This window comes from Schistocerca americana, chromosome 5 (genome assembly GCF_021461395.2).
Source record: "Schistocerca americana isolate TAMUIC-IGC-003095 chromosome 5, iqSchAmer2.1, whole genome shotgun sequence".
NCBI lineage: Eukaryota > Metazoa > Arthropoda > Insecta > Orthoptera > Acrididae > Schistocerca > Schistocerca americana.
Window position 1 is genome coordinate 645699836 of NC_060123.1, and position 14729 is coordinate 645714564.

The window sequence follows — 14729 nt, forward strand, 5'->3', positions numbered from 1 at the left end:
TTGAATTGAATATTGTGTTTCACTATGTATGCCTATACCAGATTCTTCAGTCCTTCAGTGTATAATGAAATTCAGGAACAGTAGCAACAAGAAATGCATAAGAAATTAGCGAAGATATCCACGACTGAGGCGAAGGAATCAGTGTTCGAAAACGTGCCAGTAAGCCCCGGTGCCCATTGCAGTGGACATTAGTATTTTGTGAACAAAATTAAAGAAAAATGCAGTACTATCAAAATTTGCTTCACTGCAAAGGTATATAAACAACGCGTACAGACCATGTTACAATAAGTACATATTTTTATTAAAGAAGTTTAGAAAAACATACATTAACGAACGAGTGTCAGCTGCCACGTTAACACGTCGTAAGGAAAGCTGCTGTTTGGTGTGATGGGGTCGCAGTGACCGTTTGTCCCGCCAGCTGACTGTGCAATACCACCCATTCAAGTGGAGAAAAGGTATTGCGAGGGCAAAAGCAGAATCTTTTGTAACAGGACACTAAACACTATGTCCATTATAATGGGCATCAGGTCTTAGGACGATATAATAAATCAATACTTCACCTGTAGTTGATGCATGCTGAAAATATTGTCTTGCACCACCATGTGCTAAGCTTAATTCCCTTCCGCAATAGAACGAAAAGTTTTATGTTTGTTATTTATTACTGATCCCACCCAAAAATAAGTTTTTCCAAAATGGGGCAGATACACCCACATGTAGCGAGCCATCTTCTTTGGTAGCTTCGTCGAGGGATCCTCGTCATCACTTTAGTTAAACAGGTGTACCGAATACAGTACAAACTGCACACTGAATTGAGATCAAGTTGCCAGTGTTCACGCTACCGAAGCAGAAGACGGAAGTTTCCTCACAGAAGCTTCAAGCTTGCCAATGTGAAAAAGAGAGAACTCAGAGGTGATAAACAGGAAATATCGATTGTTGATTTGGGAACGATAATATTTGAATGATACGGAAATGTTAGCATAAGTAAACAAATGAATAAAACGTCATAAAACACGAGGCAAAACATTGTCAAATACGTCAGATACGTGAGATGGGTCGAATATGGGAGACCTGTCGAAAATTGTGGTGTGCATACGGTAAGACCTTCAGTACACCCACCATCAGATTATTTGACTTGTTGCTTTAACAAAGTAGGCGAGTGTCAGCAATATGTCTCGTGGTCTTATCGTGGTGTGTTTATCTTCTGCCGTTAGGTCAGACAATAGAAATGCCACTTGCACGCTTAGAGTAGCAGACCCACTTCCAACAGAACTTGATTAATTTTCACACACATTTATTAAAATAATAACAAGCATAAAAATTACTTAACTTAGTTCTGGATGCTATTTACAATTGACACTCTGAAGTTCCTTTGGTATTGGTACGTTAATCTTATTCCCAAATATATCTCTGATACTTGACAAAAGTATCTATACATTTACTTTCATGGCTATGTACAGGAATGGGGTCGCAGACTGAAACTTGACTATAGACTGGTACAGACAAATGTAGAACTCGTACAGACTGGTACAGTCTAATGCAGACTGGTACAGACTGGTGCAGACAAATGCAGACTGACTAATCTGAGGTCTGTACACTCGTTATAATACATCACAGGTTAATGTATCATTGCGTGAGTGTGATCCGTGAGGAGAAAAGGTTCTACGTTACCAGCAACCTCATTGGCTGTGTAACATATTAATACGCGGATCGGCAGAAGCAGAATTTGGTCCGTCTCTATGGCAGCGCCATCTCGTAGTGCGGAGACGGACGAGCGCTGTGCCTGCGTTGTTGTGCTTAGCGGGGCGCGCTCTAGTGGGAAAGTTGTGTGCGCGTTGTCTATGCGGAACTATGTACACAACAAAAATACAGCAGATAGAAGAAAACGAGGGTAAAATATGGGAGACCTTGTAACATGCGGCAGGCTTGTAAGCCTTGGAAGATAATGCTAGCACTTAAAATAACAATACCCATTACTGGCGACGACGTTAACTGTGCTGACAGGAATGACAACATAAGAGCAAGGTATAGTGGTGATTAAGGGAAGGTCATGGCGTCTACGCCCTCATTAACCTTGCAACCTGTGTGAATGGTACACAGCTTCATCTCTATGCACACGAGCGAGTAACACCTGCGCATGCTTACAGCGGGACAGCGGGGTCATAAATGGTTGCAGTGCACACACGGCAACAACGCATTAATGCTAAAGTGGAAGACAACCAAGGCAGAAGAAAGCAGGTATGTCTGCTTCTTTTGTTTATGAATACATTAAGAAACGTAACAGCAGGTTTTGAACTCACCCAATGATTAGTTCACGGCTGGTGAAAGGAGCGTTCGTGACATTGTTTATGGATTTACAAGAAGATGAAAGTAAATTCTCTGTTTTCGAATGTATCACGGTTGTTTGATGGATTAACAGTTAAAACCAGCTGTAACGTCAATGATGGATTTCTTCCAAATATATGGGTAATGGTTGCACTCTAATTGATCTGCATTATCAATACGGAATCGGCCATACAACACTGTGTAAAATATTAAGGAAAGTTGATAAAGCAATGTGGAAGTATTGCACAAAGAGTGCATAGCGAAATTCACAGCAAAAAAGGTGGCTGAAAAAATGCCAGGGCAATTGAGAAGCGAGCTATGTGATCTGGACATTGAAATCTTATCAACCTGAGGAGGAAGTTGAAATAACAGTAGAAGAAATGTTTTCGCTTATTACTTTATAGACAGTGTGGGAAAAGTACCATGGCAAGACAAATAGCCATAGTGACATTGAATCAGTTTATTCCCAGACATGAAAGACTATTAAATTTATATCACTATTCAAATGTGTGCAGTTATGTATTTTGTGGCAGATATAAAACAGTGCACTGATTACATTGAACCGACTGACGTAAGAGACTTTATTTTAAACTATTTTTGTTAGTTGAAGATTTTGTTAATTCCAGTGAAAGGACTCTCTCCAGAGATCAAAGCATTTGCTTCTTAGCCTATTTCAAGCTTTAAATAGCCACATTCGAGCAAAAGCGCCATCTCTAGAACACAAACACAAAACAGTTGAATTGTAATGTATTCCTGTATCATTTAGCTCTTGATTTTGTTTCTTAAAGAACCCTCAAAAAACTTTACGCCCACTAGAAATCGTGCTGCTCTCTTCTTCACCGAGCGAGGTGGCGCAGTGGTTAGCACACTGGACTCGCATTCAGGAGGACGACGGTTCAATCCCGTCTCCGGCCATCCTGATTTAGGTTTTCCGTGATTTCCCTAAATCGCTTCAGGCAAATGGCGGGATGATTCCTTTGAAAGGGCACGACCGGTTTCCTTCCCCATCCTTCCCTCACCTGAGCTTGCGCTCCGTCTCTAATGACCTCGTTGTCGACGAGACGTTAAACACTAATCTCCTCCTCCTCCTCTCTTCTTCATCTTATCGTGTTACTTCTTGGGAGATGTGTCCCACATTTGAGGGTACTTTTTCACCGCTTCAATGACCAATTCCACGTCCAAACCTGCTGCATCCATGACAGGCGTTGGCGGGTGTTTCTGGGGTTTCGAACGCGTTTGCACCGCCCCATTCACCTATAGTACAACGACTGTTGCTTCGCGGCAGCCGGTGAGATCAGTTTATTCCCGTGATGTGTGTAGCTCAGTCGTTTCACACGCACTACTGAAACGCGCGAGGAAATTACTCTGCGATCTCGTCATGTGCGTCCCTCATGAAGCCGTCTTTCTGCCCTATACTTTTGGTCAAATTACTTTTGCGCACACAATATATTCCTGCTGTGGCGAGCGGCGGGCGTATGCCCTTTGAAGCGCTCAAATTCGTGAACCTTTCTTGTTAGTTTAAGAACTGTGCCGATATCGTGTCTTCTGACCACTGTGCTGATACGATCTGCGACAGTTTTCGCGAATGGGAGGAAAACTTTGCTTGATTCTCTTTTTCACTAGGATTTCCAGATGTTGCTGACTTTGTTTAGGTTTGCGCTGGTATCTGAATCAAACCTCTGATGATGTCTCCAGCACTGGAAGGCAAAATGCTAGGCAGAGAAATATGCCTAGTACTGTGGCCCAGTGCCCATAAAACCAAAATCGCCGAAAACGGAGATGCATTCGTGCATTTGTAGCTAGTAGGAATAATTTCTAGAGACTGATAAATTAAGTGTACTTTCTTATTCCAGATGAATTCATCAGGAGGGCGGAGAAGAAGAGGGACTGGTTCCTGGAGCAGGACCGCTACATCTCGGACGAGAGTAAGAGGCCGCCAGACAACCACTTCGCCGACGACTTGTTCGGAGTGGCGGGCTCGTTCAAGAAGCTCTCAGTGGACTGATGCCGTTACTTGTGGACAGTAAACTGTGATACACAGGGTGAACCGGGAATCCACCAACAAAATTTCAGAGTTTGCTTTGTCATATTTCTTGAGTGTTTTGGTACAGCGGACACATGGTCCCCGGTGATGCGTTACTGAGTACTAACATTCAATTTGATGTTTTCCTGCTGTTGGGACCTTCAGTCAGACGACTGCTTTGATACAGCACTCCCTCTAGTCTGTCCTGTGCAACCTCTTCATCTCTCCATACGTACAGAAAATTACGTCCATCTGGACTTGCTTACACTATTGTGAAGTATTGGTCCCGCTATGTAGTTTATATACCCCCACCCACACGCTCCACATACACACATAAACAAACTTCCTTCCATGACGAAATTGACGATCCCTTGATTATAACTGTGGACGTGTCATTTCAACCGAACCATTCCTTTAGTGGAGCTGTGCACTTACATTAATTATTCAACACACCCATCAAACCCAGAACATTCATACTTCAATCACTCCTGGTCCCTTCTTGTCTGAATATTTAAGCGTCCACATTTCACTTCCGTACAATACTACACTCCAGACAAATACCCTCAGACGGAAAACTTAAATCATTTATATTCGTTGTTAACTAATTTATTTTCTTCACAAATGCTTTTCTTTAATTGCCAATTCGTATTTCATGTTCTCCCTACTTCGCCTAACGTCAGTTATTTCACTGCCCAAGTATCAAAAGGTATCTACTACTTTCACTATCTCATTTTCTAATTTAATTCCCTCAGCTAGCGTAATATAATTTCCTGAAGTTTAATTCCCTTTCCAAATTTCTCCATGACTCCCTTTACTGCCTCAGTATCCAGACTGTGTTATATCTATGACAGCAACCCTGTTTCACTCCTTCCTGAACTACCGCTTTCTTTTCATGTCTTTTGACTCTCACAACTGCATTCTGGTTTCTGTACACGTTCGACATATTTCGCTACCTGCAATCTCTTCCTTCTGCCTTCACACCTTCCCTGAACACAGTCAAAATTTTTTCTCTAAATCTATAAACACTATAAAAACGGCTTTGCCTTCACCTAATCTATTTGCTAAGATAAATCGTAGGATCAAAATCGTTACATATGATTCTACATTTTTAGAGACTCCAAACGGATCTTCCCCAAGGTGAGGTTCTACCCAATTCTGCAAATCATTCGTGTCAGTATTTACTAACCATGACTTGTTAAACAGATGGCTCCCTATTATTCGTCCCTGTCAGCACCTGCCTCCTGTAAAATAGAAATTGTTACAGTCTGGATATCCAGCCACCCTCCCCCTTTTGCTTTGTACCACTATTCCACTGAAAAATTTGGTAATTGAGTTAATAAAGCACCTAAGTCATAATTACATTATTATTCTGCAACCAGCCACTGAAGAACACGGGTTCTTAATAGCAAAATACTTGGGAAATGTCCTTCAACAAGTTCTGAAATATTGTCACTGGTTCGGATTCACCTAGTTATGTCATACAGGTGTTCTTCCATAGGGAATAGGTCAATAAAACCTCTGTCTCAAATATGAATCTTGTGTGAAAGTGAAGAAATAATAATAAGATGTTCCCTATCCTCGATCTTACGCATTTTCTCCTATTACACTTCCTTCTTCTTTAACTTTAATAAAATCAGGCTCGAAACGAAAGAAGACAAGCTTCAAGATGTTCCGTTCAGAGTCATCGCAGTCATCGTCACTGGTCGTCTGGAATTGTTCCTACTTTACGTTGCTTAAGTGCGTTGAAGATCTGTTTCTAGCAGTGGTAAAACCATATTGACTCAAAAACTCTCCACTCTTCCTGCCATCATGGATTAGTCCTAGTAAACACGAGAAATACACGATTGAAAAGACCTCTCTCTCTCTCTCTCTCTCTCTCTCACACACACACACACACACACACACACACACACACATACGTAGTTCCACTCATTTCAAAGAGTTTTTTGTTCTAGTAAGTAGAGATTTACTTCTGCAGGAGACCGAGCAGATACTACTACATACATAAAATGTTAGATTACTTTAATAAACTATGAACAACATAAAATACCTAGTTTTGGAAAAACTTCATGTCGGCAGGACTGAGATACGTATTTGTTAATGTCGCTGACGGTATAACTTATCACTTGATACAGTATAGGACGGTAGACATCTGTTAATGTATACTCGATTATTTACCTCGATCTACAATTCCGGCTTGTGACGCGACTCGCACTGCTGGTTCTGAAGTAACAAGATGGCTGTCGTCGTAAGCGATGATCGCTGAGCGGTCTGAGTGGCATTATGCCCTGACGTAAGCAATCTTCCACAAACGGCGGCGTACGGAAACTTTCGAAGCAGTGTCTACGCTTACGTCTCTCATTCGTTGCTGCGTCAGGCAGCGAGTGTCTTTACTTGCGGTTTCGTAGTGAGGTACAAACTTTGACGTGAAACCAACTCTATTCACACACTTTCACTTCAAATTTCCTCGTATATTATCATTCTTTTACCATCACTTACAGATTTTTTACTTACAAATTTAGTAATCGTAACTAAATTGAATATATTAATTTAGATGCATAAACTGAACTGTTTAAATACATATAATTTTGATAATAAGTCGATTAACATTGCTTGGAATAAAATGTGATGTCTAAAAGAGGAATAATGGTAACAGCAGGAATCGAACCCCAGCTGATGAATTACCAGTCGGTGAGTTTCACAGCTGGGTTACGACACCGACACGCTAACTGCTGCTCAGAAATTCCTTTACAGTAAATTTTACCTTTCCCTGCAGCTCACTGAAGGGAAATATTCCCGGAAGTTGAAAGGGTCATCTGCCTGCTTCTACTCACGTAGTTTGAGCCAAGTCGGTGAGCCCCACCGTACTATTTTAATCAGAGTAGTGTAACTCATTTAATGTTGTTCGATTTATGGGATAATGTTGTTTTGGTTTGTGAATAACCTCTCACTGCCTGTTTCTGTGTCTTCAATGAGTGTGCATCTACGGTTTCTCTGGTGTTCTAATAAATGGTATGATGTAGTCAGTTCGTTTTTTTATAAGAGATTTAGATTTGCCCTTCAGACCTTCCATTTGTTTCCGTTTAATACTCTCTAGTTTACTCGTTTTTTTCCTGAATGCGTGTGTCTGTGACACGCGATTTATGATACAGCTCCCTCAGTATTCTGCAGTACAATTCAAAAATTATTTAGTGTCTCTTGGTTTTGAGGCCCATAATAAAATAAACTTTACCTTATTTTCCATTTGGCTAAAGTGACCCACCATTCTGCTTTAGAAGATTAGTTATTTACTGAGGGTAGACAGGCATGCCACTTGGCACTGATAAATTCGACTATTTAGCTGTTTCCCAGATGGGTAATGTTCAGCTTCCACTGGCTTTTATACAGTTTGTATACAAGTTCACAGTTGCTTTAAGGGCACAACAATCAGGGAAACAATCCTTAATAGGTTTTTGGGGCTCCTTCACAAGAGATAAATAATATCTTCTTTGTAAAAAGTAGATGTCTCTGACCTGTTAATTACGGAGACATCATGAGGACTGCAACGTATCCCTCGTCCTCGATAATGTGTACTGGAGTGCTCTCTCTTAGTAAGATAGATGAACTTGTGCACTGATCAGGTGCTGCATTCGATATCATTCTAAAACTATATCCTGATATATTGAATAATAGTTACTACCTGTAATAGAACTATATCAGCTTCTGAGTCAGTGATGAACTGTTGTAAAGGTGCAACTTTTAATTCAGATTTGATTCTATTAATATTCAGAGAGAGTGTTTCATAAGCTTGAGTCATAGTCACAGAGAAACTCAGTCAATAATTCTTACTAGAAGATTGTTCTCTCATTCCATTTTCATCTGAATACCGGACTGGGATTCTTTACCATGAGGCTCGATACTGATGTCTTTGGAGTCCTAGTTTTTGTTTTTCTTCTGTACTACATTGACTTTTGTCTGGATTCCATACTACACTGGTCAGCCAGATCATTATTACCACCCACCTTACTAGGTGGTCCACTTTAGGCATGTATAACAGTGGCGACGCATCGTGGCATGAAAGCAAACAGGCCTTGGTAAGTCGCTGGAGGGAGTTGTCACCACATCTGAACACACAGATCACCTACAACAAAACAAATAAACACCATCCGAACAGACTTTGAAGTTTCAACGGGACTTACCTGCCGCTGTGTCATCTCCAGCCACTAGGTGTCACCAGATTCACAAGTCACCTAATTCCGGTAAATTCTGGAGAGGGAGGGGATGATGAGCTCTGACGCCACGTTCAGTCACATCCCAGATCAGGTTCAGACCTGGTGAGCTGGGGGCAAGCACATCAAGTGGAACTTACTACTGTCTTTCTCGAACAACTCCATCACACTCCTGGCCTTGTAACAAGACGCATCATATTGCAAAATTCGACAGTCGTCGGTGATCATGATAGCCATAGTGGGGTGTAGATGGTCTGAAACCAGTGTAGAATACTCCTTGGACGTAGTAGTGCCTTGTACGAACTCCACTGGACTCATGGATGTTCGCGTAAATGTTACCCAGTGCATAATGGAGCCGCCAACAGCTTGCCTTCATCCCACAGTACAGGTGTCAAGAAGCCATTCCTCTAGAAGACGATGAACTGGCCTGCTACCATCGGCGCGATTAAGGAAGTGTCGAGATCCATCAGTTGCGGAGACCCATTGTTCACTGCACTATGTATTCAGACATAATTGTACTCTGTCCAGCAATAAATGGTTCTAATGGCTGTAAGCACTATGAGACTTAACATCTGAGGTCATGATCTAAGGACATCACAGGCCGTGCGGTTAAAGGCGCTTCAGTCTGGAACCGCATGACCGCTACGGTCGCAGGTTCGAAACCTGCCTCGGGCATGGATGTGTGTGATGTCCTTAGGTTAGTTAGGTTTAAGTAGTTCTAAGTTCTAGGGGACTTATGACCACAGATGTTGAGTCCCATAGTGCTCAGAGCCATTTGAACCATTTTTTAAGGACATCACACACATCCATGTTCGAGGCGGGATTCGAACCTGCAACCGTAGCAGCAGCGCAGTTTCAGACTGGATTGCCTAGAACCGCTCAGCCACAGCCCCCAGCATTAAAGTCTGATGTTAGTTTCGCCACACTTCACTGCCTGTCTTATTTTATCAGTCTGCCCAGCCTATGACGTCCGATATGTGTAATGAGGAGTGGTCACCACACCCCACGACCTCTGCACTTGGTCTCACCTGGGTTTCACCATGTGGTGAAGCTCATCAGAGCATCCTCGAACACCCGACAAGTCGGGCAGTTTCCGAAATGCTCATGCCAAGCATCTGGGCCATCACAATTTGCCCTCGGTTAAACTCAGATAGATCATGCGCCTTCCCCATTCTACAAATGGACAGCTCACTCTCTGATACTGCATGCATCGTGTGTATGTCTGGCCAGCAGTCATTCCTCACCAGGTGTTCCTGCAATCGCCTGGATGGGTTTATATCGACAGTTATTCAGTGGTCATAATGTTCTGGCTTATCAATGTATACCCTGTGTGCCAGTCAAGAATATCTCAGAAGATGGTCAATACCAGAACCAAAAATGTTCTTTGAATCACAGATGTACCTTCCTCTGTAGTCAGACTGCTACCGTTTTCCCATTCATTCCCTGCTTGTTTGTAGTAACGAAGTCCTTTCTCGTGTTTGTTTTGTGCCTGGGACGGCAACTCTTCTATTTGTGCACAAGCACTAATTGCTTTGTGTTGCTTATCTACAGCTCGTACTTGCTGTTGTGCTAGCCCGCCCGGTTGGCCGTGCGGTCTAACGCACGGCTTTCCGGGCAGGAAGGAGCGCCTGGTCCCCGGCACGAATCCGCCGGGAGGATTTGTGTCGAAGTCCGGTGAACCGGCCAGTCTGTGGATGGTTTTTAGGCGGATTTCCATCTGCCCCGGCAAATGCGCGCTGGTTCCCCTTATTCCACCTCAGTTGCACTATGACGGCGATTGCTGCGCAAACAATTTCTCTACGTAAGCGTACACCACCATTACTCTACCACTCAAACATAGGGGTTACACTCCTCTGGTGTGAGACGTTCCCTGGGAAGTCCACCGGGGGCCGAACCGCACAATAACCCTGGGTTCGGTGTGGGGCGGCGGAGGGGTGAAGTGGACTGCGGTAGTTGTCGTGGGGTTGTGGACCACTGCGGCTGCGGCGTGGACGGAACCTCTCCGTCGTTTGTAGGTCCCCGGTTAACATACAATACAATACATACAATACCGTTGTGCTTGTTTTGGAAATTGAAAATTTGTGATAAGAACTAGGCTTACGCACTACTTAGTCTAACTTAAACTAACTTACGCGAAGGACAACACGCACACCCAGGCCTGAGGGAGGACTCGAACATCTAACGGGGGGAGCCGCGCAAACCGTGACAAGGCGCCACAGACCGCACGGCTACCTCGCGCGACCGTGCTTGTTTTGTTTTGGTGACTTGTTGCTACACGTGCTGCACCTAATAGGCCTCTACGTGTTGTGGGTCGACAGCTGCCTACACGTTCGTTTGTGAGACTTCCTACACTGTTGCCTCGACAGCTTGTACTCTATTTTTCGAAACGTCCGTGTCAATTACAATCTTCGGACTCCCTTTCTGTATGATCTGCTCTAAATCGGTACGTCTTCGTTCATGCTACTCCCATCACACTTTCGAAGCCTCTTGTTCTCTAGTGTATGCACTTCAGGCAGGAGGGGTGGCTTTTTTACTTTCGGTTTAGAGGGTAAAGAAGGAAAACCTAGAGGTGGTAATTTTGGCTCCTGTTGTAACACCAAGCTAACCTGTCTCCATCGAGCGGTTCTCCATCAGGATTTCAGCTAGGTCAGTTTCCAGGGATGCCCTGACGAGTTCATTTTAAAAAGAAGATTCTTTTTGGGCAATTCGTTCTTTTCTGTCCACTTTCAATATAGATTAACCATGTTCCTAGCTGTTGTCTGCAAGTAACAAGCGCCCTGTATCCATAAACAATTACATGAGTTCTGATTGATGTGCATTCCATCCGATTGACTCCGCTAAAACACTGCAGTTTATGTTGGCTAGACCATATTTCGCTACAGCTACATACTTGGTTAAAATATCTTTCAAATAACAGTTTTCAACCTCAGGGGGCAAAGAAAACGTACATACATTTTTTGCACTCTATGTGAGCATTTTAAATTATGGCAGTGCACACCGAAGCAGTACGGTGACGAAATCCATTTTCCTCTCCATTTTCGAGCTGAATCCAGGGTTCGAGAGCTCCACGAAAAAACGGCAGAGTTCCATGTTGTAGAAAGCAGTGTGAACTTGATCTGACGTGACTTCCATAGCTTACGCGATCCAGTCGTACCTATGCAATGAATTCGGTTGAACGTTTCTGTATGACTTGTCGAATTTGGAACAGATCTTGCAGTTCCAGGAAAACATTGTTCACGTCTCCCTGATTTATCAGTGGTGGAAACTGTTGACACAGCAGAATGCAGAAAACTGTAACAGGAAGACAACGAGTAAACATTTAATGGTCACACAGAACACAGAGTAGGCAACTACCATTCACAGCTTGCCAACGCAACGGCAGAGAGGACGTACAGCACGTCATAGGTGCACGATGTCGCAAGCGGAAGTGATCACTGGGCCACGAACCGGTATCTCAGCCGCTCCTCTAAAATACTTCATACTCTACACTTGCACAAGACTTTACACGCACTTTCAAACAGAAATACCGATCTGGTGCTGTGAACTTCATCGCAGCACAGTGTCTGCAGGGTTGACGTCGCATTAGAGCGTACGCAGTTGAAAACAGACAGCTGCGTCCATTTCTGAGTGTAGCACGGCTGACCGTCATTTCGGCTCTCGTCTCTGGTTGCAAGTTATCAGGGAGGGAGCGCTAGGAAACAAGTTTTCATCCATTTTATTTGCGTATTACCATGCATTCAAAGGAAAAATGGCGTAATTTTAGTGGGACCTGCGGCTAGCATTCGAAAAGAAATGGCGTAATTTTAGAGCGATATCTAGAGTGTGCTGTAGCACATGATCACCAGCTACCACTGCCTTTGCCAGTTAATGGGTCACATCTCCTCATGCTGAAGCTTTGCATTCTGTTATGCACAATAACTGTGATTGTAATAAGGATGGTATTCTTACGTTGCATGGTATGTGACAAGTAATGACTTTATTGAAACTTTCTCGCAGATTAAAACTGTGTGTCGGACCGAGAATCGAATTCGGGACTTTTGCTTTTCGCGAGCAAGTGCTCTACCAACTGAGCTACCCAAGCACGACTTGAGCCACCTCCTCACAGCTTCAGTTCTTCCACTACCTCGCCTCCTACTTTGGTAGAGCACTTGCCCTCGAAAGGCAAAGGTCACGAGTTCGAGTCTCGGTCAGCCACACAGTTGTAATCTGCCAGGAGGTTTCATAACAGCGCGCGCTCCGCTGCAGAGTGAAAATTTCATTTTGGAATTACTTTATTGTTTTCCTCTCTTCCTGGATATTGTTTTCCTTTCCCAATGATGGCCAAGTGTCGAAACTGTCCAGATTAAATATGATTTTCGAAAAGAGCGCTGTGTCACGCATTTGTTTCAATATACACTAGTGGAAATGGAAAAAAGAACACATTGACACCGGTGTGTCAGACCCACCATACTTGCTCCGGACACTGCGAGAGGGCTGTACAAGCAATGATCACACGCACGGCACAGCGGACACACCAGGAACCGCGGTGTTGGCCGTCGAATGGCGCTAGCTGCGCAGCATTTGTGCACCGCCGCCGTCAGTGTCAGCCAGTTTGCCGTGGCATACGGAGCTCCATCGCAGTCTTTAACACTGGTAGCATGCCGCGACAGCGTGGACGTGAACCGTATGTGCAGTTGACGGACTTTGAGCGAGGGCGTATAGTGGGCATGTGGGAGGCCGGGTGGACGTACCGCCGAATTGCTCAACACGTGGGGCGTGAGGTCTCCACAGTACATCGATGTTGTCGCCAGTGGTCGGCGGAAGGTGCACGTGCCCGTCGACCTGGGACCGGACCGCAGCGACGCACGGATGCACGCCAAGACCGTAGGATCCTACGCAGTGCCGTAGGGGACCGCACCGCCACTTCCCAGCAAATTAGGGACACTGTTGCTCCTGGGGTATCGGCGAGAACCATTCGCAACCGTCTCCATGAAGCTGGGCTACGATCCCGCACACCGTTAGGCCGTCTTCCGTTCACGCCCCAACATCGTGCAGCCCGCCTCCAGTGGTGTCGCGACAGGCGTGAATGGAGGGACGAATGGAGACGTGTCGTCTTCAGCGATGAGAGTCGCTTCTGCCTTGGTGCCAATGATGGTCGTATGCGTGCTTGGCGCCGTGCAGGTGAACGCCACAATCAGGACTGCATACGACCGAGGCACACAGGGCCAATACCCGGCATCATGGTGTGGGGAGCGATCTCCTACACTGGCCGTACACCACTGGTGATCGTCGAGGGGACACTGAATAGTGCACGGTACATCCAAACCGTCATCGAAGCCATCGTTCTACCATTCCTAGACCGGCAAGGGAACTTGCTGTTCCAACAGGACAATGCACGTCCGCATGTATCCCGTGCCACCCAACGTGCTCTAGAAGGTGTAAGTCAACTACCCTGGCCAGCAAGATCTCCGGATCTGTCCCCCATTGAGCATGTTTGGGACTGGATGAAGCGTCGTCTCACGCGGTCTGTACGTCCAGCACGAACGCTGGTCCAACTGAGGCGCCAGGTGGAAATGGCATGGCAAGCCGTTCCACAGGACTACATCCAGCATCTCTACGATCGTCTCCATGGGAGGATAGCAGCCAGCATTGCTGCGAAAGGTGGATATACACTATACTAGTGCCGACATTGTGCATGCTCTGTTGCCTGTGTCTATGTGCCTGTGGTTCTGTCAGTGTGATCATGTGATGTATCTGACCCCAGGAATGTGTCAATAAAGTTTCCCCTTCCTGGGACAGTGAATTCACGGTGTTCTTATTTCAATTTCCAGGAGTGTATATCTGCTGTTCATTATCACCTGAAACACATCCACAGGTTGGGTATAAGGTGGTTGCTAATAAAGTGATCGCATTTGGTTTGGCTTCTTGCCCCAAAAAGTTATGCGTCGGTATTTCACTGAAAATGGTGCACAATATTGCATATGCCAATGCTGTGCGCTGTGTGTCTTGTTTGCATTCGCTCACCACCTACTATTGACAATAATAAACTTAACTCGTTGCTCTTAAGTTTTTATTCAGTACTGGTCGGTTCTGCCTAGAATTTTGTTTTCTGGCTGTGTTAGCTCTGATTAAAGGAATACACAGCAGTACTGTAGATATCCATTTGCTGTATGACTTCACTGAACGCAATCTTCCAA

The 14729-nt window shown here is 44.5% G+C and overlaps 1 protein-coding gene across 4 annotated transcripts in view; it reads left to right on the forward strand.

Moving 5' to 3' along the window:
- Positions 1-5879, forward strand: part of LOC124615270 (retinol-binding protein pinta-like) — a 152393-nt gene extending 146514 nt beyond the window's left edge. For all 4 annotated transcript variants that reach the window (XM_047143017.1, XM_047143018.1, XM_047143015.1 and 1 more), the window contains one exon: positions 4176-5879. In XM_047143017.1, the coding sequence (XP_046998973.1) occupies positions 4176-4327 (152 nt within the window). In that variant the 3' untranslated portion in view covers positions 4328-5879. The remainder of the gene's footprint in view (positions 1-4175) is intronic.
- Positions 5880-14729: the final 8850 nt, after the last annotated feature.